General features: G+C 22.4%; 1 protein-coding gene across 1 annotated transcript; it reads left to right on the top strand.

Annotated features, from left to right (window-relative positions):
- Positions 1-5,515: 5,515 nt before the first annotated feature.
- Positions 5,516-23,358, top strand: RanBPM (Ran-binding protein M). Its single transcript, XM_011504056.1, has 8 exons — positions 5,516-5,816; positions 8,146-8,501; positions 10,673-10,860; positions 11,029-11,141; positions 14,686-15,111; positions 15,926-16,243; positions 17,398-17,581; positions 23,136-23,358. The coding sequence occupies exons 1-7, from the start codon at positions 5,609-5,611 to the stop codon at positions 17,529-17,531; spliced, it is 1,743 nt and encodes a 580-aa protein (XP_011502358.1). The 5' UTR covers positions 5,516-5,608; the 3' UTR covers positions 17,532-17,581; positions 23,136-23,358.
- Positions 23,359-25,213: the final 1,855 nt, after the last annotated feature.

Below are 25,213 nucleotides of genomic sequence, written 5' to 3'. Positions count from 1 at the left end.
TATTTTTAATGAATGATGCAATTAAATTATGTTCATAAGGTTGTAAAAATAAATAAATAGTTTTATAAGTATAAGATACTAAATATATTTTGTTATAATATGCCTCTTCAATTATAATAGGCTAATTTATAAGAAATTTAAGATTTATAATGACTTTAATATAATTCAGGTATGTAATATTAGTAATTGTTTATTAATTGTATGATATATATGCTTTTTTACATTGTATTTTCATAAAGAACATTTACTAATGTATAAAATAAAATATAATTTTAGATTTTTATATTTCACTAAATTATGAATAAAATTCTATAAATTATAAAACTAATCTGTTAAAATCTGCAAGTTTTTAAAATGAAAAATATATTCTTATTAAGTATTAAAAATATATATATAACCTTATCATTGTAATATGAAAACATTTGAGAACAAAAATATAAAAAATTATCAAAAATAAAACAATGTAAGAAGTAGATATACCTTAATCATATCAAAAATTCTACTTTATATTATAAATCAATAAATGTATTATTTTATATATTTACATATTGTAATTATACTTTTGTACAGTGTATGAATATCAGAATAAATATTGAAGTATCTAAGGTCCGTATAATAGAAATTAATTTTGTGTCTGATTATACATAGAATTCAAATTAATGAAGTTATTTAATAATTATAAATAGAAAATCTGCTTTAATGTTAACATTATTAATACTATAAATAAGTATAATTTATGTACAATTCAATTTATATGTAATTAGTTTTGTAAATAAATTAATTGAATTTTTTAAAAATTTGATTTGGCAGAGCATTAACATAGATTACTTTTATTAAAACTTTGTTGAATTAAGATTCCATCAATAATTTGCTTATTTCAATTTTTGGTAATTTATTGAATTAATTAAAAAAATCTATGTACTGATGCTGCATGAATTGAAAATAATTATTTAAACGATATATATAGAATTCTAGTATGTAATTTAATTTATATTCTATTAATATTCTAATAATAAAGATGATTTTTATTATATTCTGATTATAAGGATGATTCGTCTATTAAAATTAAATTGACATTTAAATTTTCTCTACATGATATGAAATTTATATATGTTATGTTATAGAGATAAGATTCACAAGTTAATATTAGATATAATAATATAGAATTATTTTTTTCATCAATGAAAAGAAAAGTTTTTAAGTATTCAAATAATAATATTGTTTATTTTATTAAATGCAAAGAAAACATTAACACGGTCGATTTTAAAAAAACGCTAACTATTTAGTAGGGTGTCGGTATTTTTCAGATAATGTATAGAGTTGAATACAATATGAAATAAATCTTACAAACTGAAGTCGTAAAATATATATGAAATTTGTATAAAATAACAAATTCCTAAAAGATGCTACATCCACATATTATACAAATATTAATATTAATATTTTTCTTTTAATTTACTATTTGATATATTACCACAAATATTTAAGACAAAGTCCAATAGTCACAACTTAAAAAATTTGTTTAGAATATGTATTATGTAAACAGTTTTAACAAAAAGAGTAATATCATCCGAAGGATTAAATACATAATATTCCTTTGTGACTGATTTCAAAAATAATTCATTATAAACTATTTATATATAATAATTTTAAGACAGGTACTTTGGTTTAGGAACCTTTAAAGTAACTCAAAAATATCTCATTATCATTAACAATTTTTATTTGTAATAACAAATTCTTAATTTGTTCTGTTTCTGACACAATTCTTTCATATGATTCTTCATTGTTTTTTTGTTGAATTTTGTGGATAATTTTGTGCATTCTATATACATAAAAGTGAATTAGACAAATATTTATGCATTCATAGGTATACTTAATTTATTATAATTGTATATTTATTTTACTGTAATTCATATGCTGTAGTAATATTTTTTGGTATTAGATTTTTACTTAATGTTGTGTAATATGAACAATATAATGTACTTTTATAGTGCTTGGCTAGTTCTCGATATTTTAATTATATAATAAGATCTCGATATTTATATAATTAGAAGAAAATTCTGCATGTTTTAGTACAAAACAAGGATTAAAAAATTCGATTCTTATTGAAAAATATGGTTCTTTTTAAATAAATTCAAAAATTTTTTTTTTGAACTTCGAAATGTAGTTTTAATTAAACCTATAATAATAATTTATTAAAATATAATAATTTCACAATAATTCAGTCATTATATAATTTTCAGTTTTCTTATAACTAACATATTAAATCTCTCTTGTATATACATATATATATATCAAAGACTAATATTTTATTACTAACTTATAATTAAATATACTATATAGCACATCAAACTGTAAACTGAAGCTTCGCATTTATTTGTAGTCTTCAAATATTTTATTATTATGAGTTTATATGTTTATTTAATTTCATTCTTTTTTTAATTAATCAAACTAAAATAGCAAAATCTACATTTTTCTCCGAATGAAAATTGTGATAAAGTTGAAGGCTTTATTATTATGTTACTAAAGATATGCAAAATTGATTGCAGTTTTAATATGAAAGTGGAAATGAAACATCTGTGGTTATTGATATATATCAAGAAATAATAAGTATGGAGGAAAATCCCACAAATTATTAAAAAAAATATTTTAAAGTATGTAAATTATTATTTTAATAAAATAGATTATTATATATGTGAAAGTCAATATTAAAATGTAATAAAAAGTACCAAATCTAATGTTCTATCATCTACTTTTTAATAATTGGAGTAATAAATTTCTAAAATTCTTTTGTTTTATATTTTATTTATATATTTTCTGTTACTTCGATCATATTACATTTACAAAATACTAATATATGTCAACATATTAAAATATGAATTTTACAAAGTTTTTCAATAAATACTCAATTATGATTTTGGTATGTAAATGTAACTTTAATAGATGAATAATTATATTTTTATTGAATCTTAATCTTACTTATAATATTAACAAAAGGATACTGTTAGAAACATTTTTACGTTACATATCATGAGATTTTCATAGTCTATTTTATTGTTAGATGTGATTTAATTAATTTTGTAGACATATATAAATTATAACGAGTTATGACGATAATATACGAACTATAGCGATATTATAATATTGAATTATTATTTTTATTTTTTCACTACTTTCAAATATCAATGCGTAGTATGTTTACATTTAAAAATAATTAAACGTATCATATCTATTTTAAGTGTATTTAAAATAGTCATTTTTTTATTATAAATTAAATATATTTTTTTGAATAACGAAATTTCAAAAATTGATTTGAATAAATTGCTAGAATATTTAACTAAATTTTTTTTATGAAGTTTAACAGTTTTGAGAATTCAATTAAAAAAGAATTTATAAACAACACCTATACACTTGGAGCACAAATAATGTAGGTTTATTTTTTAAATATAAATACATAAACAAGTGCTTTAACATTGTTTCTAATAGCAAGCTATAAACTGTTTGTTTTTAAATATTCTTTATTATCTAGGATTAGACTAAAAAGTTCCCAGTGATGTTCGGTCGGAGGATTGTTGGCAACTGGAAGGGAATGGCGCATTAATTCAATATTTAACACATAGAGTATCTTGGCATTTTTTCTCTTTATTTATTTATAAATTACACAATAATATAATTCAAAGGTGTTGTTGAGTTGTTGTGGTGTTGAGACAGTGTGGGGTCTCTTCTCCTTAGTGGTTTCACATGGAAATAGCGTTCACTGCAAGTCAATGTGAAGGTTGTAAAGCTCCGGGTCCTCTTGTTGAAGTGTGCTTGGTGGAAATTCCTACACTGAGAAATACAAGGGCGTAAATCCTTCACACTTCTTATATAGTGCTACGTATGACCCTTATTCCGAAGTACAACTCTGATCACAGTAACGTCTTAGTGCCTGAATCCAGGGAGCAGCCCAGAATGCATCGACGTTTAATACAGAAGTTTTAATTTTCAAGTTTTAATTTTGACTCTTCGAGTGCCTATAGCAGCCAAATCAAGTGTCAACTACAATTTTCAAGTTTCAATTTCTAAGTTTCAATATTAAGTATCACGTTTCAAATGTTCAAGGTTTAAATTTCGAATGCAAATACACACGCTTCAAGTTTCAATTTTTACTTTCAATTTTTTAATTCGAGATCCGATCGCAGTGATGGTTTAGTGCCTTTTATACCGATAATAGATCGGAATACAATGACGGTAAATACAGAGATTTTACGGAAATAATGCATAGGTGGTGCGCTTCGTATTTAATAATTATTCTTGAAATGCAGTCATCACTCTCGACTGATTAACTGTGACGCACTTAAATTAGTTATGAATTATTTGGCTTCGCTGTTGGTTTACGTTTTTATTATTGTTGAGTCTGAAGTATGTTTGGTATATTAGTAGAACTGATTGACTGTTATAGGGTGGAGTTTCGTGGCAGTTTGAATAATAACTAAGAAAAAATACAGTGAGCAAGCAATAACTGATGACTGAATAATACATACATAAAAATACAGTGAGCCAAGGTGCGTGGCGAACTGCTCTTAAATATTGCGTTGCAACTTACAACGCTGGCAACAATGCTTGGGCTTGTTGCTAGGCCGAACGTCTTGAAGACGTCAGAAATTAAGTTCCAGAATATTCGAGAAGTCCAGAAGGAAATTGCCTTGGAAGGTTTGAGAATTTTCAATCGACGTTGCTAGGCGGAAATATTGTAGACTACAAAAATTCGCCGAATCAATGTTTACAAAATAACCGTGAGAGAGCTTGTTTTTTTTTAATTTTTCGAAAATGCTTACATGATTTATTTAATTATGGCAAATAAATAATGCATAAAATGTTAGTTTAACTGAAAAAATCATCGATAATAATATTAATATCTGATTTGTAAATATTTTTGTAGGGGATTTTATAATCAATAATTAACTTAAATTGAATTAAATTAACTTAAATCGTTGAAAATAAGAGAAAATGATCATTTACATAAAATTAATTTTTATTATTTATTTAATTGAATAAAATTTCTATTGATTGAATTTTATGCAGCGATAAATGTGATGTCTAAAAATTATAGAGATACTCCGTAAGTGCCACATAATTTATAATACGATTTAAACAAATTTAATGCGATTCTTACCAAATTACGATCTCAATATTAATAATTATTATTTCAAAATATATTTAAACGAATTATTTGAATTTTTCATAATATATAGTTTAACTCTAATTTTTTATTTTATTTTTTATTTTTTGATTTGCCTAAATTAAAAAATAATAAAACTTTATCTTTATTTTTTTAATAATAAAATTACCTGTAGAATTACATTTTTTTATTCTTATTCTGTCCCCGTTTCTTTCAATTGTGTAGTGACCCGTATAAAATGAACCTGAATATATTAATAATTAATAGAAATAGTAAAAATGAATTTAATTATAATAAAAATTTATTAAATTTATTATATAAGAAAACAGAATAATTAATTAGTGTTATTTGTAAATTTATAATCTTTTCTGCTAACATGTATTATATAACATTAGAAAAGATATTTTAATATTAATTCGCAGGTGAATAAAAAGTGAAGTGAAGAAGATGACTATGATGGCGGACTCTAATGATGAACGTATGGTTATGGATTTATCTCAAGTAAATTCAGCACAAAATCAGGCAATTGATCGATTAAAATTATTATATCCTATGGTAAATGAAGATGAAACACCTTTACCAAGATCATGGAGTTCAAAGGATAAATATAATTATATTGGTCTTTCACAAAATAATCTCCGAGTTCATTATAAAGGTACTTAATGTATTCATTTTATTTTCCACTATTGATTTATTTTGCGATAATATAAAATGAGTAATTGGTTTATCTAATTATTGTAGCTTTGGTTTTATTTTTATTAATGGCTATATATACGTTCAATAACTTAACTAAAATAAACATATTTATGCAAAAAGTATTAAATAAAAATAATTTGTATTGAGCATTCAAATCATATAAGAAAACCTTTCTTAAATAAATAAGAATTTATAAAGATTCTAGAATTATTTCGAAATTAAATTCTAAAAACATAGATCCTATGATTTATATAATATTAAAAGTAAAATATAATTTATAAATTAATTTTAATACTATAAAAAAATAAACATTAAATTTGAAATATCAAAAAATAAAACTTATTAAACATAATAATAATAGGATTAATAGTAAATCTTTTTAATATTATCTTATTGTTCTATTGTTTTATAATTTCGATGTAATCAATTTTAACATAGATATAAATATTTAGTATTAAAAATAGTTATTTATTTATTTTATACTATATTTTAATTAAAAAATTTGACTGGTTTACATATATTATTACATGCAGTTTATTATATATATTCAATGTATATATATATATATATATATATATATATATATATATATGTCTGTATATATATAATAAATAACAAAAGTAATAAAATTAATTTGATAAAAATATTATAAATATACAAATTTTAAAAGATTTTTATATTTTGTATAAAATAACAATAAGAATTGAAGATATTATTTTGATTATCAAATTTTTTGTAATAATATATTTAATAAAAATCATTAAACTATTAAGGAAATATTGATATCTCAATAGGCCATGAAAATAATTATTTATTTAATTCATATTTATAGTAATAGTAATGTTTTATAAGAATTTTAAGGGACTATTTTGAATTGTTATTAAATCTATATTTAGAATACAATAATAAAAATTCTTTTAAAATAAATAATAAATTTTTGAAAAGTACTAGATTTTTTTATAATAATTATATTACATGAGTTATTAATATGAATAATGTTCAATATTTTACAGAATAATGTATACAAAATTTTTATAAATTTCGAGTTTTTGTAAAATAATGCTCAAGTATTTTTACAATATAAAGGGGTATAATTGAAGTCTCAAAAATGATATAAACTTTTTAATGAATTTCAAACTAAATACTTATCATTATAAATCTTTTTATTAATACTAATTTTGAATTTATTTTGATTTAATAAGAGAATAAAATAACAGAAAATAACAAAATAATATTTTTAAGAAAATTTAATTTGCTTAACCTTTTCATATTTTTAAACAATAACAGGGAATAGTTGAAGATTATTTTTATAATAAATTGGTTCTTAAAATTCTAAATTTTTAATCAATTTTAAATTATTTAATCAATAAATTTATTTTAAATATTATTAGTTTTTAAATCCATATTTATACAAACACTGGCCTTAGTGCATCACAGGAAACAATGTATAATTGTTTGCAGGTGCAATATATAGAAGGTTCGTCTTTCTTGATACCATTGAAAAATTGTTTAACTTTAAAGAGTATAACTATTTATATTATAGATACAATTGTATAAAAAAATCAATTTTTATGAATTATAAGTTAATAAAAAGGCAAATAAAATCATGTTTTGCATTTTTAGTTATTTATTACACTGTATATCGATTAATTCTTGTATGTGACATATCTTCTTCAACACCAAACATTCTGTAGCTTTTTTTTTAAGTGCATTAACATCACTTAGGTAGTTTATATGAAATGGTATTTACAAGATAATAGTTGATAACATTTTTTCAAATCTTCCTTAATCTCATATTAATTAGATTTAGTATATAGTATTATCAATATTTTACTGTTTATTGAAATATATTATATTTATTTTACCAAAAATGAAACAGTATAAATTATTTGCAAATAAGATTACTTTTTGATGATATGGTAAAAATTCATAATAAAAAAGAAGGTTGATAAAAAATACAAGGAACCATTAAATTGTTAAATCTTTTATGTATTTTATAATAATAATGTTGAAAATGTGAAAAGATTAATAAGATTTTTATTAATTCATTTGATAAACAGAATTGATAAATTTATTTTGATGAAAAAAAGTTTATCGTTATAACTCTAAAATAAATAAATAAATATAAGAAACGTAAAGTTAAATCTACAAAAATATTGATTACTAATTTAAAAAATGGTTTGTTCTATCCTTTATATTTTACATTGTTTATAATTAGATGTAAAAATTAGGAACTTCATTCTGTGATTCTTTTTATTAAGAATAAAAAATTATTTACATGCTTTTAGGGTATGGAAAAACACATAAAGATGCTGCCAGCGTTCGTACAACGAACTCTATTCCAGCTGCTTGTGGATTATATTATTTTGAAGTTAAAATTGTCAGTAAAGGCCGAGATGGCTACATGGGTATTGGACTCTCAGCACATGGTGTTAATGTTAATAGACTTCCTGGATGGGATAAAAATTCTTATGGTTATCATGGAGATGACGGTCATAGTTTTTGTTCATCAGGTACTGGTCAACCCTACGGTCCGACTTTTACTACTGGTGATATAATTGGTTGTGGTGTCAATTTAGTTGACAACACAGCATTTTACACAAAAAATGGACATCATTTGGGAATTGCTTTCACAGATTTACCTGTAAGTAAATTAGTTGTATATATCGACAAAGTCCTTTTAAATCTCTTAAGAAATTTGAATTATAATGTCTACTATAACTATTTATAGAAACAAAGATTACTTCTTACTTTGAAGAGACTAAAATAGTTTAAATTTTTAAATTTATTGTGATAATCCTTGGACATACATATTTTAATGTTTATGTTTATATTTAGAGGAATATAGAAATATCTTTAATAATAGAATTCTTTGAATTTAATTTATTTGATTATAATATTTTAAATATTTTTAATTTGGAGATCACAAATAAGTTAGTCGATTATAATTTTTGGAAAATAAATATTTTTAATTTTCTAATAATATAACATCCCAATATTTTTATTCAATTTTCCAGTCAATGTAATAAAATGCTAATATTTAAAGTAAGACAAATATTTATTTATTTTTAGAAAACATTACTACCTTTAGAGCTACTTATTAACATTTCTGACTGATTCGATTTATTATTTAATAATATTTGTAAATGTCTAATAGTATAAAAATTAACCTTAAATATATGGTAAGCTAAAATTAATTGTATATAAAAAAGGATTATTAAGTTATACCAACTGTGCAAAAACACTTGACAAAGTACTTATAGAACAAATGAATTGCTAACTTGGATTATTGATGGTATTATCGATAAGACATATTTTCAAAACTTTTAATTAAATAAATTCATAAAAATATTGAAATTTCATGTATTCTGAAATATTATACAGTTGCACATCTATTTGCCGTTTGCTAATAAATGGATGAATATGGCTAATGTATCATTTACTTTACAATATTTAAAAACTTTGATAAGTAATAAATCAATATTAAATTAAATTTATCTACATAAATTTTTGTACAGCATACCAATTGCAATTCAAATTGAATGTGAGTCTAGAGATTATGTATTCTCTGATATGAAATTAATTTAAGTATAAATTTATGTTTGTAAATATTATTATGTACATTAAATAATATTATAAGCTATTCTAATGTAACTGTGAAATAATGCACAAGTAAGATAAATAAAATGTAAATAATGGTAGATAATAGTTTTTTATATTTTGCAACAAGATGTATAAAAATAGGGGAGTATCTAAATGTATTGTAATATCTGAACAAACTAAATGTTATACAGTCAAGATAATACGGTAAGTGAACTTATCTCTATGCATAAAATCAGACTCATAGGTAGCATATAAAACTTGTGCGAACATCAGTAGAATTTTAGTAATACTATATGGGTACTGTTAACGTAGTTGTCGAGGTATTATTGTAGTTAAATCGACTTTATATATAATAATATAACATATATGGAATGAAAAAAAAATTGTAAATTTCCTTTCTTGTTTTGACTTATCCTACACATTCTGATCTACTCAATTAAGTATTTACTAAATTTAGTTTATTATAATTAATAATCAAGATAGGAAATTTAATAATGTAATTAAATATGCATATTTTAATATGGCTCATTATTCTTACCAAAGTTATAGACTTTTATCTCTGTTGTTAGTAAGAATAGGATTAGGTAGTTAGTCAATACTATGATTGTGTCGATATTGTGTAACATACCACTATTAAAAAATAAAATGCCAATTTGTATATGAAAATAACCTCCATTTTCGTTTACAATTCTTTAATTTACCAATTCCTAGACATTGTGTTCTGTTATTTAACAGGAACTCAAACATGATGAATGGACTAGTCTTTGTTAGAATCTCGTGTTATCTGTAAATGTAATAATTATAATCTGATGTAACTATAGAAATAACTTTGCTGCAGTATAATCAAAGAATCGTATCTTGTATTACCGATTGTCACATTTATTGTTTTTTTTATCATTTTATTGTGAGACTTCTAATGAGAGCCTTTTATTTTAAGGTATTTGTGTACTTAATTATTTTTATATATTATAAAAACTTAAATTATATACATAAAGTTAATTTATTACAAATGCGTATTTTTATAAAAATTATATAATATTTTTATTTACTTGGAAATATTTTAATGATATCCGATAAGTAAATTAATTAAAATTTTGTTTTTAATTAATTAATTAATTATTTTATTTTGGTATTGATTAACAATATTTTAAATATAATAATTTAAAAATCAGTTTGTCAATTAAATAATATATATCATGTAAATATTTTCAGCCAAATTTATACCCAACAGTTGGATTACAAACACCTGGTGAAGTAGTTGATGCTAATTTTGGTCAAGTTCCATTTGTATTTGATATATCTGATATGATAAGCGAATTACGAGTTCGCACAAGACTTCAAATAATTAATTATCCCATGCTTGATCATGGTCAAGGGCAATGGCAAAATATATTACATAAGTAAGTGTTGGATTAAATTTCTGTGATACCATAAATCATCCATTATTGAAATTATGTTCTAATAATCATTTTTATTGTTGATAGTGTACTTTTGAAAGACTCATAATTATGAATTTTAAAAATAAAATATTTTCTAAGAAAATAATGTAAATAAATTTGTTTTTATAGAATGGTATCAGCCTACTTAGTACATCACGGATATTGTGCCACTGCTGAAGCTTTTGCTAATGGTACTGATCAAATATTTGAGGAAGATTTGAATTCTATAAAAAATAGACAAAGTATGTGATTTTTTATTACTATTTATTAATTTTCATTTACATTTCACTACTATATATAAATATAAAATATTTGTCTGTTCTTAAGTTAGAATCGAAGAAATAGGGAATGTTATTAAACTATAGAATTGATAAAAAATATATGCAATCAATATTTTAAATGTTCATTTTAAGTTTTTAATTTCAGTGGAGAAACTTTCATTAATATTTTTATTATTAATATTATCAACTTAAATGGAAGTTAGTTGTTTTACCAGTCATCAATAATTTTTCTCAAACCTGTTCAAATGTTATTTGTTGCACTTTCATTCAATCTATTATTGCATTATTTAAAATATAATAATTATTTTAGTATAATTAATTAATGTCGGAATTTCACATAAAAAGTCTTTGTGTTTAATGGTTTTCAGTCGTTAAAATTAAACACATTTAAGTGAGTATTTGTTTTGTAAATATTTATCACCTTCATTTTCCTATAATTTAAATTGTATATATTTGTAGAAATTGATTTTTTTTTTTAATTGTTAAGTATTGAACTTTCATTTGCCTTTTAGAGTTAACAAGAATTTTGCAGCTTTATAAAATGATTAATGTATTTAAGGGGGTTTATAATATAGTTTCTTTTTTTCTTTTTTTTTTCTAACATATCAATTATATTTTATTTAGTTTTACCTACTCTTCTAGATTATGATACATATTTTCGAGTTTTCCAGATTTATCAACAATTTGGAATCTTATACATATGTCACTGCTTTATAATGCTGTTTACAATGCTCAAATTCATTATTCAGATTTAGATTATGCTACTTACTGAATCCTTGCATTATCGGTTACATATCAAATTATAGGAGCTAAAGCAAATATAATTATTGACATTATAGCTAATATTTGCAATAATATCATAATAAGTATAATGTGTTCAAACAATGAAAACTTTAAACTCACTTAATGTACTACAGAAATCATCTACAAACAATTTTAACTATTAAGTAATCACTAACTGTCAAGTAAAAACAGAATTAATGTATTATAACAAGAAACCTCAAGATAATAATTTGGGTAGTTAATTATGTGATAACAAATTGTCAAATTAATATTTTGATTATTTTTATAGAATACTAATCTTTAAGACATTAAATTTAAAAATTAGTTAATATGGACGATTAAATAGTATTAAATAAGCTGCAAATTTTGATATAATTGGGAAAAATAATGTAGCATTTTTTATTTCGTTTATTGAATTACATAAAGAATTTAAATTCATATTAAAATCTGAGATGAAATTGAATTTTGATATGAAAGCAGATTAATTAATTATAGAAAAAGAATTAGATTTTAAAAATAACATATATGTAAATTTGAAATAAAAGAACAAGTAATTATGATTGCTTCAAAAAAGCTCAGTTTATAAGCAATTCTAAATTTATATATAGACAAAATGCAATTTTAAGTTTAAAAATCAGACATCTATATATATATAAATATTTATATATATATATATATATATATATATATATATATTTATTTACATTTTTCCAGCATATGCCTTTCATAAGGTTCAAGTGACGCTTGTGTTATTGTGTATATATCTTGAATTATTTTGCAGAGGAAACAAAAGAGTATGTTGAACAATATACTTACGGATAATAAAGGAGTATCTTAAATAACATTTGAGAAATAAATAGAGTTAGTTAAATGATCTTTTTTGAAAACGAGGTGTCTACAGAGGTGATGGATTATCATTGGCCTTATCTCCATTAAAAATTATTTCAATTCTTCGTGTTGGCTATATTTTGTAAAGCAAATGCCATGTCAAGCATGAAAATTTTATATATATTAAGGTTATCAAATCATGAGTTCACTCACCATGGTATTGTCAACGGTTACACGAGTGGATTTTTATTGCTCTTCCACTTTGTGGCACTGGTGAGGTGTCTGAGGTCGACGCTAGCACTTGCGATGATTCACAATTCAAGTTAAATCTGTGTGCTGCATGTATACACTATACATATAAATATACGGCTTCATATATATATATATATTTAATGATTTATTTATTAAGTTTACATATCTTTTTCGCTTATTCACTTTCCATGCTTATTCTTTTATGTGTAAGTATATATATATATATATATATATAGACATTTTGCCCATCTACTTGCATACAAATTTATTTCTTATTTCACTGCATGACAGCATTCTGATAGAGGATCTCGTCCCAGTATTAGATTGCTGTTTCTTGGATGATAAAGATTTATTGAGTACAGATAATTTTTTAATAAAAATATTCATACTCATATATTATTTATATATTTTATATTATATGTATAGTCATATAAATAATATATTTAACATTCATATAAATATGTTATTTGTCTGTGCCTACCTGGCTGGCAAAACATAATTACGTGAAATATGTCATAATTGTATTTCTGAAATTAGTTAACAATTGGCATTATTACTTAAAATGGAATAAAATTAAATAATCAACTAAGCTGAGATCCATAATTGTATTGAGTAGTTGTTTGTAATGAATCACATATATATTATTTCTAATTTTAATTAAATTTATTAATAACTTGAGAGCATTTCAAAATATGAGTCTTTTATTACTGTAATTATATAAAATATTTAATAACGAAAGAAAGTTTAAGATACCAAAGCGTTCTATCCACACGATTTTTAATACTTTTAAAACATACTAAAAAAAAAGTTTTACAATTTTACACAACAGAAAGACATTATAAATGAATAAAAATTTTGAATTAATAGTCTTACAATGGTTTAAATTGAAATTTACAAATACAAAAGTTATATAGTTTTCAAATATTCATTTTTTAAATCTACTATCTCTGATAAACGGTAAAAGATTGGTTGTGCAATGTTATTTTATTTCATTTTTTATCCATTCTTATTCTTAAGAAATATTTTAAATTAAAAAGCTGTAAAATATATATAGAAAACAGATTCTTCTAGTATTAAAGTTTCAATTGATATTTATGCTTTTGATATTAGTCAATTTATATTATTTTTTTTAATATGTTTGTCAAATCTAGGAATGATTTTATAAGAAATTAAGCGTATATGAAAAAGTCGTTTTATTTTTAGTGTTTCTTTCAGTCTGATCAAAATTTATTATTAGTATATTAATTCCTTTAATTTATAAATTACATTCGTTTAAAAGATTAATTTATAATGGTTATTATCTTGTTTTTATTTTATATTTCATTATTGATAGTTGTTTCATTTTCGCAAAATATTTTTAGTTTTGTAATCTCCACCTATTTTAGCGTTGTTTTATTAATCTAAATCTATAATAAATTAATGATTTATGTCCAAAAGTAATTTAAATTTCAAGTAATATTTATAAAAAATCATTTTAATTATAAATATTCATATTTAATTTTGAAAATATATTTATGTATAATTTTAAGTAACATTAAAACAAACAATAATTATTAGTAGACAACATTAAAAATATATTCGTGAAAGATTATCTACATAAAAAATTTAATAAAGTTTTAAAAATGTATTATTTTCTTTTTAGAAATACTGAAACTAATTTTAGCTGGTTGCATGGGAGAAGCAATTGATTTGACAAGCAAATTATATCCAGGATTACTTGAAAGAGATACAAACTTAATGTTTGCATTAAAATGTCGACAATTTGTAGAAATGGTAAATGGAACTGATTCCGAAATTTATCGAAATAATAATGAAAATCAAACGAGTGTTATACAGTCGACTAAGTTATTAAACAAATCATCCATAAATTGCAATTTAGAAGAACTAAATCATAATACAATAAACGGAATAAGCGACCAACATTTTGTAAGTGGCCAATTAGAAGATGATATTGATATGGAAGATACATCTTTAAATACATTAAGTAATTCGAAGAATATGATCAATCAACACAAAACTGTTGTGAATACTAACGGTTTCAAACAAATAAATGGCGATGATATAATGGGTATATTCCAACATAGTTTTATTAATATTTATATATATACAAACATATAAAAAAAATTTTTATTCTAATATATTACTGTATATGATCTTTCTATTCTAGAGAATAGAACATCTATTTTCATAATATTGCTGTAAAATTTAATACACTTACGATTTACAAACTTTATTGAATCTAATTTAAAAATATTCTTTTTACTCGTGTTAATAAGGGTTATAAAAAATTTATTAGTGCAATTATTTTATATTTCATTTTCATAAATAGCATTTATGAACAAACACATATTTTACAATATTTTATTTTACTTTTTCAATGTTTATAAATATAATATTAACCCAGTTAAATTAAAAAATTCTTATCTTCCAATATTTTTACACAAATATTTAAGTACATAAAGAATAGGTCATCTGTTTCGAAGAAATAAATTACATTATAGTTTTGTTATTTATTTTTAAATTATAAGAATCATTCAGTATTTTGTATATATCAAAAATATAATTGTAAATATATCAAAATGTATCGGCTTATAAATGTGTGCTCACACAAATTCCACTTAAACATGTGTTATGTTTTATCAAAATAATTTGAATCATACAATATATTCTTCATTTTTAATTAACATTGTATATGTAAACGTGTATTATATTTATGTTTAATAAAAACAAAGTTTTATTAAACCAATGCTTATAATTATATATTCACAATAAAATTCTAATATAATAATTGTAATTAATCCTCGAAAATTCTGCTTTATTGTGCCTTTCAACTGTTATACTTTATAGCAAAATTATATATATTATTTTTATGTCTTTTGTAGAAATTGATATTGGAAATCAAAGTCAGCAAAATAAGCATTTTATTTCAATGGAATGTTATTCTAATAAGAACTGTAAAAGGCAATTGTGTGGTGGAAATAAACAAGCAATTGAAAAAATGTTGGATTTTGGAAGGCAGCTATATGCACAATCTATGCAATTAAGGGTGCAAAATGGGAAAAATGAAAATAATAAGAAAATGTTGAGAGATGCATTTAGTTTGCTGGCCTACTCAAATCCATGGAATTCTCCAGTAGGATGGCAACTGGATCCGCAACAAAGAGAAACTGTCTGCGCTCGACTTAATTCTGCTATTTTAGGTAAAATATAAAATAGACAAAATATTTATTATTAAATAATTCATGAAATATAATTTTAATAAAATGTGTACATCATTGGAAAACTAATATATAATAAGAATGAAAATATGTAATTACATATTTTCATATAAAAGTAATATAATATTAAAATTAATATAAGTATCATATAATAAAATTAATTTATGCAACAAACTATAAATATTTAATCTAATGCTGCAGTTGTCACTGGATTAACTAATACGTTAATAGTTCAAGAAAAAGATATCCATGGAATGAAACAATCTCGAATTTTTTTATTAATACTACGATATTTAATAACATTGCAATATATTACATTAATTGCTTTTCTCATTTTATAGATTATTATTACTATTGTTATCATTTCACTTGCGGTAAGAAAGCAAATAAAAAATGTAAGTTTGTTAAATGTAAGATGAGAATTTATTTTTAATTTTATGTACACTATTTATTTTAAATATACTTTTAATTCTATATATTTTTAACTGATTGCATAAAGTGTATTTGACAAAAATATTTAGAATTTGTTTTAATACTATCAAACTATGAAATTATATCTAATTTCATCGAGATATAATTTCAATTCATTATTAATGAAGTCATGGGATTTTAATTACTTTATTTATTTTATTTAATTGATCACAGGTAAATAAAAAATTAAATAAAGTTCATTGAATCATGAATCAGGCAATAGTAAAAAAATTCAATTTTACTCATAAATTAACTATTTTCAGTATTGTGTTGTAATTAATACATACATAGATGTATATATTTGTATCCCATCTCTGTTAAATAATGAAACTCATTTTATTACACAATTTAGTTATTGTGTCTGTGGAGGAATTACTATTAATGTTATAATGTTAATTTTTTTAATTAATAAAAAAAACGAAATATTTATAAATCAACCTTTTTATTTATATAAAGTCATTTTTATTGGATCCCTTAAAATGTATATTCATTATTTATTATGAATTAAATATTTAACAAAATTGTAGTATGAAATTATTTAAGAAAAATATATTTCAATATTACGAAAAAAATTAAATTTGAAAGTATTCATAGCAACATGTACATATATATTTTCTGGAAAATACCGATTGTTATTATTAAATCTAATTATAAATTTCTATCAGAATCTAGTGATTTACCACGCCTTCCACCTCTTGAAGTAGCAGTTTCTCATGCAAAAGAACTTGTTCGTCTTATGTCAAGTATTGGACTCGGAGCGTGTGGCTTTGCAGTAGTAGATGATATTATTCAATATTGACAATGCGTTTGTCTGCTACCACAATTGTTTACATTTTCTATCGAAAAAAGGTACGTATATATGAATGTAAAGAGTGTTTATTTTATTAATATTTAACAAGTATAATTAACTTCAATTATTTGTAAAGACTGGAGAAATATAATAAGGAAAAAATGTTGAATATTTGATATTCGTTTATTTGTGAAAAAAACTAGGGAGTATGAGAGTGATAGTCGTTTTTTATGTATTGAATAATTCTTAATAATTCTTATGTCTAGTTGAATAATATTACATTAGACCTCTCGCATACATGCATAGTTTTTCCATAAATTAAATAATAAAATTAGAAGTATTTTCATGCGTTTGTGGATTTGTTTAGAATTTGAAATAATAATATTCGATGATCGCCACATTATCTTTTTTGACTGAAAAATAGCCACTGAATTTCTATTTCGATAACGTAAAATTTTATGACTAATGAAAAGCATATGTGATTGCTATTTTGATTTTTTTCACGTCTATTTATATTTATTCAATTACCAAGGAGGCAAGTTTTCTATATATTGATGTCTTATCCATAATTATACATTAAACAACTGTGACTACTGCAATTGCAATTTTTCTCGTCTGTATTTCTTAATTATATAGTTTTTTTATTAACTGTGGTCATACTATATTGATGTTTGTTTTATTAATTAATTATGTTTTATAATTTAAGTTCTATGATCATTAAAAAAATAGTTTTATATAAAATATATCAAATTTTTTTCATTCATATAAACATTTAGTTGTGTTCATTAGTACATTTCTTTTTTACGTAATAATTTGTCAGTGTCTATATGCCCTACAGATGTTTCATCTTTACCCATATCTTAGCATTATCTATTGTAATAAATAAATTGATACTGCACTCTAATTATATTCTATAATAATTTGTTCATTCTTATTTTTAGTCTTATCATTATAAAATATAATTTCTCGTATTTTTCATTTATTTTTAATAAGTACTTTGATAAATACAGATATATTTGTAATATTTTCAATACCCAATTCGATGATATTTTCACTAGCTTTTATTTTATTATCTTACCTCTTTTAGGTAACACTTTTCTGATTATATATGTTGATTTAGTTTATTCTTCCTGGCAATTGAATAAAATTTTATATGATGTTTACTCCTGAAGGAAACATATTTTATTTAAATGTTCTCTTGGTTATTGGGTTTACAGAATCTTTAATTTATATTCTTTTTATATTTAATATTTATAACATCCTGAAATATTTCATTAATCTTATGTCAGTGGTCTTTTAACATAAAAAATTGATTAAATTTTAACTTTTCTGGCTTTATTCATAGATCTATTTCTCCTTTTCATTGCAGCCTTTTATATTATTTATTAGCTTAAGATCAAAATAACATAGAATATTATAAGTCTTACTTGTTAGTATATTAATATTAATTATATGAATATTATCTTTAAATAAAAAATTTTGAAAAGCCATAGTTTTTTTTTAATGGAAAACAGTATTCGAATTTTGTCTTACCGATACCTTTTAAACTATGTATAAACATGTGAAATAAGTGTATAAAATATTCTGTAATTTCAATATTATTACATTCTTACATAATTATGTGTCTCAAATATTTTTTTTTTTTTTATGTAATTCTATTAAATGAATTTTCGAACAAATGTTATTTGTCGATACACTGTTCGATGTAAGATAGTAAAACATGTATTGTATTTATTTTGTATTTATTATGTCTATCACATATACCGTTTTGATTAACATTTTTTAATTTTGTTTTTTTTTTTTTTTTATTAAAGTTTCGAATTCGTTTTAAACCATTTTTTTAATACTTTATTACTATTAGTTGTTGTATATAAAATATTAAATATTAAGAAAATTGTTATATTAACTACTCTTTATAATATTCGTGTACATGAATTATCTTAAATATTATAATAATAATTTTTTTCTTTTCACCTTTGTTTTATATTTTACATTAATATATATATATATATATATATATATCTTACTGATAAATGTAATTATACATAAATACAGTGTTATTTTGTCAAAGTTTTCCACATTCTTTATTGTTTTCATTCGTCTTTTTCAATCTTTCTATTAAGTAATATAATTTTTAATTATGCATTATTTCCTATAGTTCGAAATTGAGGGTTTGTTTTGTTAAGACATCGTTTATTCTGATTTTTTTAATAAATATAATATTGCAGTTTTATGATTGTTTAATGTGAGAGAAATGGAATTATTCTATTGCTGTTGTAATGTTGCCTTTTCAAGGTGGTGGCGATGTCGTTGATGTTAAAGTTGGGTTTTTGCTAATGTTGTAAGGATCAGCATGAGAAATCGACCATGTTCATCAATGAGCATGGACAGACGGTAATGGTAATCAATAGTGCTTAGTAGGGAGAATATGCATAATTAAAAGAAAATACGGTAGTCTGTGGTAGTTGTTACGTAAATCGACCATACTCCAAAGAGAGTATGGGACTATTAGAGAACTAGTCACACGCAAGAACGATAAATGATAAGTCTTCAAGTACGGAAGGACTTAATAAAATGGAGTTATAGTCCACTATTTGATAACTGTTATCTACCCTTGATAATGTAATTAAACGGATTGGAGAAGTGAACGAACGTTCTTTCGCCTGGTTGGCCTGAAAGAGCGTATTGCTCCACCTGTCTTCACTGTAGCTGGGCAAAAGAACGTTCTTTGGCCTGCTTGGGCTGAAAGAGCATATTGCTCCACCTGTCTCGACTGTAGCTGGGTGAAAGAATGTTCTCTCACCTGGTTAGCCTGAGAGAGGGTATTGCTCTACCTTTCTTGGCAGACTTTATATAAACCGTGATGCGAGCGTGGCTGTCTAGCTTGTACAAATAATGAAAAGGATGTACCTTATGAACTACAGACAGGGCTTGATGTTTGGCTGCGTAGCTGGCGCCTTTTTTTTATTACAATTCCAAACAGCTTCACTGTTAAATTGCTAACCTCTTCTTACAATAACGCACATATATTTTGTAGGCTGATTGTCAAGCATGCAGCTAAGATTCATAGTCGCAAGTGATAACTAAAACTATATAGATTTGAAAATGCACTGATTAATAATAACGGATGAATGAACGAGTGCTAGAATTACAGTGAACTATAATTAATAACTGAATAGATAGTAAACTATACCGGGAGACAGGTGCGTGGCGACTGAGTGGATGTTAAAGGTACAGTGTTACGGTGCGTGGCGAGCTGCTCTCAAATATTCACGTAGCAATTTGCGACGCCGTCAGCAGCGCCGATGAGAACGAAGCTCTGGAATATTCTAGAAGCATTGAAGGACACAACCTTCGAAGGTTCTAGAAGTTTCATCGGCGTTGCTATGCAAAAATATTGACGTGTATTCGAATTTAAGGTGTAGGAAAATTCCCGAATTCGCTGAACCGTGTTTACAAATATGAGCGTCTTGGAGCTTGTACTTTTCCGAATTTAAATTCTAGAAAACTGCTGCAATTCCCGAACAACTATATATTGTTTACATCTATATTAGAATACACATTATGTGCTTATTATTTAATTAATATATATTTTTATTTTTAGAATCTATAGTTAAGAAATTACTGCTATTACTATTATTTATAACATATCTGTTATTTACTTACCTGTACTGTTATAACATACTTGTTATTTACTTGATTTTTATTTCTCTTCTTTCTGTTCATGTTATAGATTATATATCAATTATTATGTATTCGCTTAAATTTTTGTCCTTATATTATTTTATTTATTAATTTGGCTATATAATTATTATTGTTTACATATAAACTATAATTAATTTTTTTTATGTAAAAATATTGTTAAATGCGTAGTTGAGCATCATAAATTTTCATTGTTAGTTAACAATTTACATTTTTCATAATACTATTTATTTAAAACTAGAACAAGAGATTAATATTGTTTTGCAGTAAGTTATTGATTAAATAAGTCGTAACTTTATGAGGTGTTTCTAAATAATGCACTTTGTGATGTTTTATCAATGCTCTTCGTTGAATCATATAAAGATAATTGTCATTGGCAATGTGCTTGAAATTTCAATTAATAGTTTAATAAACTTTAATTCAATTTGAAATACATAAATTCAGAAAAAAGCACGTTAATATATTTAACGATGGAACTTGTTTTTACTAATTATAAATAATACTTTAAGGCATAATATATTATTTTTAATCGGTAATTGAATGCTTTGATAACCTATATTAATTTCTTCTCATTATTTTTAATTTATAATTGATCGCATCTTATACTTAGCTTAGTATAGATTTCTTTTTTAACAGCTTTCAGATTTTTAATAATAAACTTATGTATTCCTTGATATAAATATTTGGCATTATAATTGATATCTTTAGATATTCCATCTACATTTTTAACTACACCATATCATAATTTATTTATTATTTACTGTCATCTATATTTAATAATTGTCTTATTGCATTTTTTTATTACTAAATTAATTTTTTCCTGATTTGTCGAGAAGTTATGAAAAAAGAAACATTAATTTATAAATATATTGTGCATTCATTCAATACTTCAAAATAAACCATAAATTATGAATTACTAATGTTTCATAGTCTCAAATATTATATCTTTTTCTTTCAAAAGAATGTTCATTAAAAAATGCATGAAAATCTATTATTTTATGTACTTATCGTAAGCAATGGAATTCGAAAACGTGTCGTCAAGTTTTTAACACGCGAAGCATTAATTACCATCAAAAGTGCATTTAACTTACAACTCTTACAACGAATCTTTGTTATTTATACTGAATACATTGAATTTTTAATATGCTTCAGATTTGCTCGATTTCTTCTTATTTTATTATTCTAATATTATTTCATTGTTTTTTAATTTTTTTAAAATTTCTTTAATTTGTATATATTTGTAAAATGCAAAAAATACTTAAAAATATAAATATGAGAGATTATCTATATTAAAAGATAATATATCTAATATTTCAACTAAATACGATAATTGAATCAAATTTGTAATTCATCTAAATAGATTATAATTATTCAGTTCAATGTTAAAAATAAGTGAATTAGTGATTATACCATATTTAATATCACTATTAATAACTCACAAAAATGACGTTTGTGTCTGTATGTCGAGTACTAACTCTACTAATAACTTAAAATTACTTATATTATAAATGTATAGCTGTAATGTGTGCGAGTGCAATTCAATTACATGTACGTACATGTTTTTAAGAACTATGGTAACTTGACTGCGCTAAGTGTTATAAAAAATACCAATTTGTTTTAATTTATATTTTCTCGAAAAAACACTCCATTTTATTATTAAACATTTACTATATAAAAATGATCCTTTATCAGTTATATTAAAAATACAAAATTTAATTTATCTTGTAGTTACGTAGAAGTTTATTAAATTAAATATGTATAATATAATTTCTGAAAATAATTGAATTTATTCATCAATATATTTATTGTTTTTAATTTTTAAATCTAAAATAAATTATAAAATAATATATATATCCAGACTGCTATATTTATTAAGATACGTCAATTAATTTTAAATACTTTTTTATATAGAATACGAAGTTGGAGCGTGGAGCAGATTATTTTGAGTCTCCCCTATTATGAAGTGAAATGCATCTTCAGCTAAACGGTTTTTAAATTTTGCAGGTTGTATTGTAATACTCTGAGAGCTGATGATAATTAAATATATCAGAGGATCTCTTAAACCTGCCATCTACAGTGTAATTTTTAAATGTATGTTCAGAAGACATATACTCAAATACATAACACTCAGGAAGCCATCTTCTTCTGGAGATATTTATTGTACATAATTTAAATTTATTTATAATTTCTTTTGTATTTATTTTATTTCTGTTAAATTAATTTCTATAAAATTTTTATCAAAATAAAAATAATATGATTATAACGTAAGAATAAATAAATAAATCAAATAATTTAATTTAATTAAATCAAATAAAATTCATGAAACAACTAATTATTAAGTCAATTTTATAATAAATTAGTGATTCAGCTACATATATATTTTACAGAAATCAGTTTAATATCAATTTTTAATCAATACGTTTTATATTTGTTTATTTATTTACTAATTAATTATTTTTTTGGACAATAAATGTATTGTATATAAAAGTAGTGGAATAAAAAAACACTATCATCTTAATTAATTATTTATCTTTTATTAGTACATGTAGAAAATTGACAATTTTAATCTAATTTTTATTTCTTACACTTATAAAACATTCTTACATTTCTTAACTTCTTAATAAAATATAATTATATAATCATATAAAAGACTACAATGAAATTTATATTTTATCATATGAAAGTTTATAAACAAAATGGATATTAAAAATTATGAAAAAATTTTTATAATTATCTATTTTAAGCACAAACATTCTTATAATAATTCATGTAATGTGCTTGTTTCAATATATAAAATATTTTACTATTTCTATAGTAGTGTAGAATGACATATTAATAATTAAATATTACATTTAAACTTTTTTTATATTATATAGTTTATAAGTTGTATAATTAAGTCCGGATACTATGAATAAATTAATTTTTACTATTAATAACAAGAATTTAAAAATTATTGTATGTAATAGTAAAATAAAAATAACCTTAATCGAAACATGTGTGCCTAAATATTTATGTTAGAGTAAGCTTATAATTTCATAATTTTCATATATTATCTAGTATATTTTTAAATTATTAATTATTAATTAGATCAATATGGATATGATGAAAAAATTAATACTGTAATTTGTTGAAGTCATTATTAAACTAACTTGACTGTTCGTTGTATATAATTGTTTAAATATTCAAATTAACTTATAAAAAGGCGTATATAATATTTTCAATTACTATAATAAAGTAAATAAGTTGCGGTAAATGTAAAAAAAATATTTTCTGATAATATGGCAATATCATTTTAATAAAGAAAAAATACAACATGTATTGAAATAATGAAAATGGAAGACCAGATTTGTATTTTATAATTTTTGTGTGTTGAAAAATTGTGTCTATGTTTATTTCTAAAATTTATATTAATGTGAACTTAAAACTTACAATACACATTAAAATTAAAATAAATAATTGTAAATAGTAAATTACATAACGTACTGGATTAATAATTATATAAATAAGCCAAATTTAGAAAGAAACTCAAGACTATTATGTGGAAAAATGATTTATAAACTCAATGTTAAGTAACTATAGTAAGTAATTCGAAGTAAAAATTTTCAATTTAGTTTTTAAGATGAATATGATACAAGTAAATGAGAATTTTTATAAATTAAATAATTTTGCAATTACATATATTTTAATTATTACCTATGTTAGAATTATATTAAGGAATATTTCGGAAATGAGTTTATGAACTTCGATAACAATTTATGAATATCATCTAATCTTTACTATTTGAAAATACACTGTTATTGAAATTTAAAATGTCATTATTTTATATTCTATCGGTCTTCATATAATAAAAAATACACGAGTACGTAATAAATATTTAAATAATTCTAATTCTATCTCAATTCTAAATATTTTAATTTTTAAATTTTTCAGTTATAAAAGTAGAACTGAAAAATGTAAGTGAAGTATTAAATAATTCTTTATAGAAATCA

This window comes from Ceratosolen solmsi, unplaced genomic scaffold (genome assembly GCF_000503995.2).
Source record: "Ceratosolen solmsi marchali unplaced genomic scaffold, CerSol_1.0 scaffold26, whole genome shotgun sequence".
NCBI classification, from domain to species: Eukaryota; Metazoa; Arthropoda; class Insecta; order Hymenoptera; family Agaonidae; genus Ceratosolen; species Ceratosolen solmsi.
The sequence above is the reverse complement of the archived record's forward strand: the minus strand, read 5'-3'. Positions and strand labels throughout refer to the sequence as shown.

What these genes read in the sequence shown, in the direction of transcription:
- RanBPM (XM_011504056.1), top strand. Translation starts at nt 5,609, where the DNA reads ATGACTATGATGGCGGACTCTAATGATGAACGTATGGTTATGGATTTA. An exon ending in TTCTATAAAAAATAGACAAA is followed by an intron (nt 11,142 to 14,685) that starts GTATGTGATTTT and finishes TTTTCTTTTTAG; the next exon opens with AAATACTGAAACTAATTTTA. An exon ending in ACTTAATTCTGCTATTTTAG is followed by an intron (nt 16,244 to 17,397) that starts GTAAAATATAAA and finishes AATTTCTATCAG; the next exon opens with AATCTAGTGATTTACCACGC.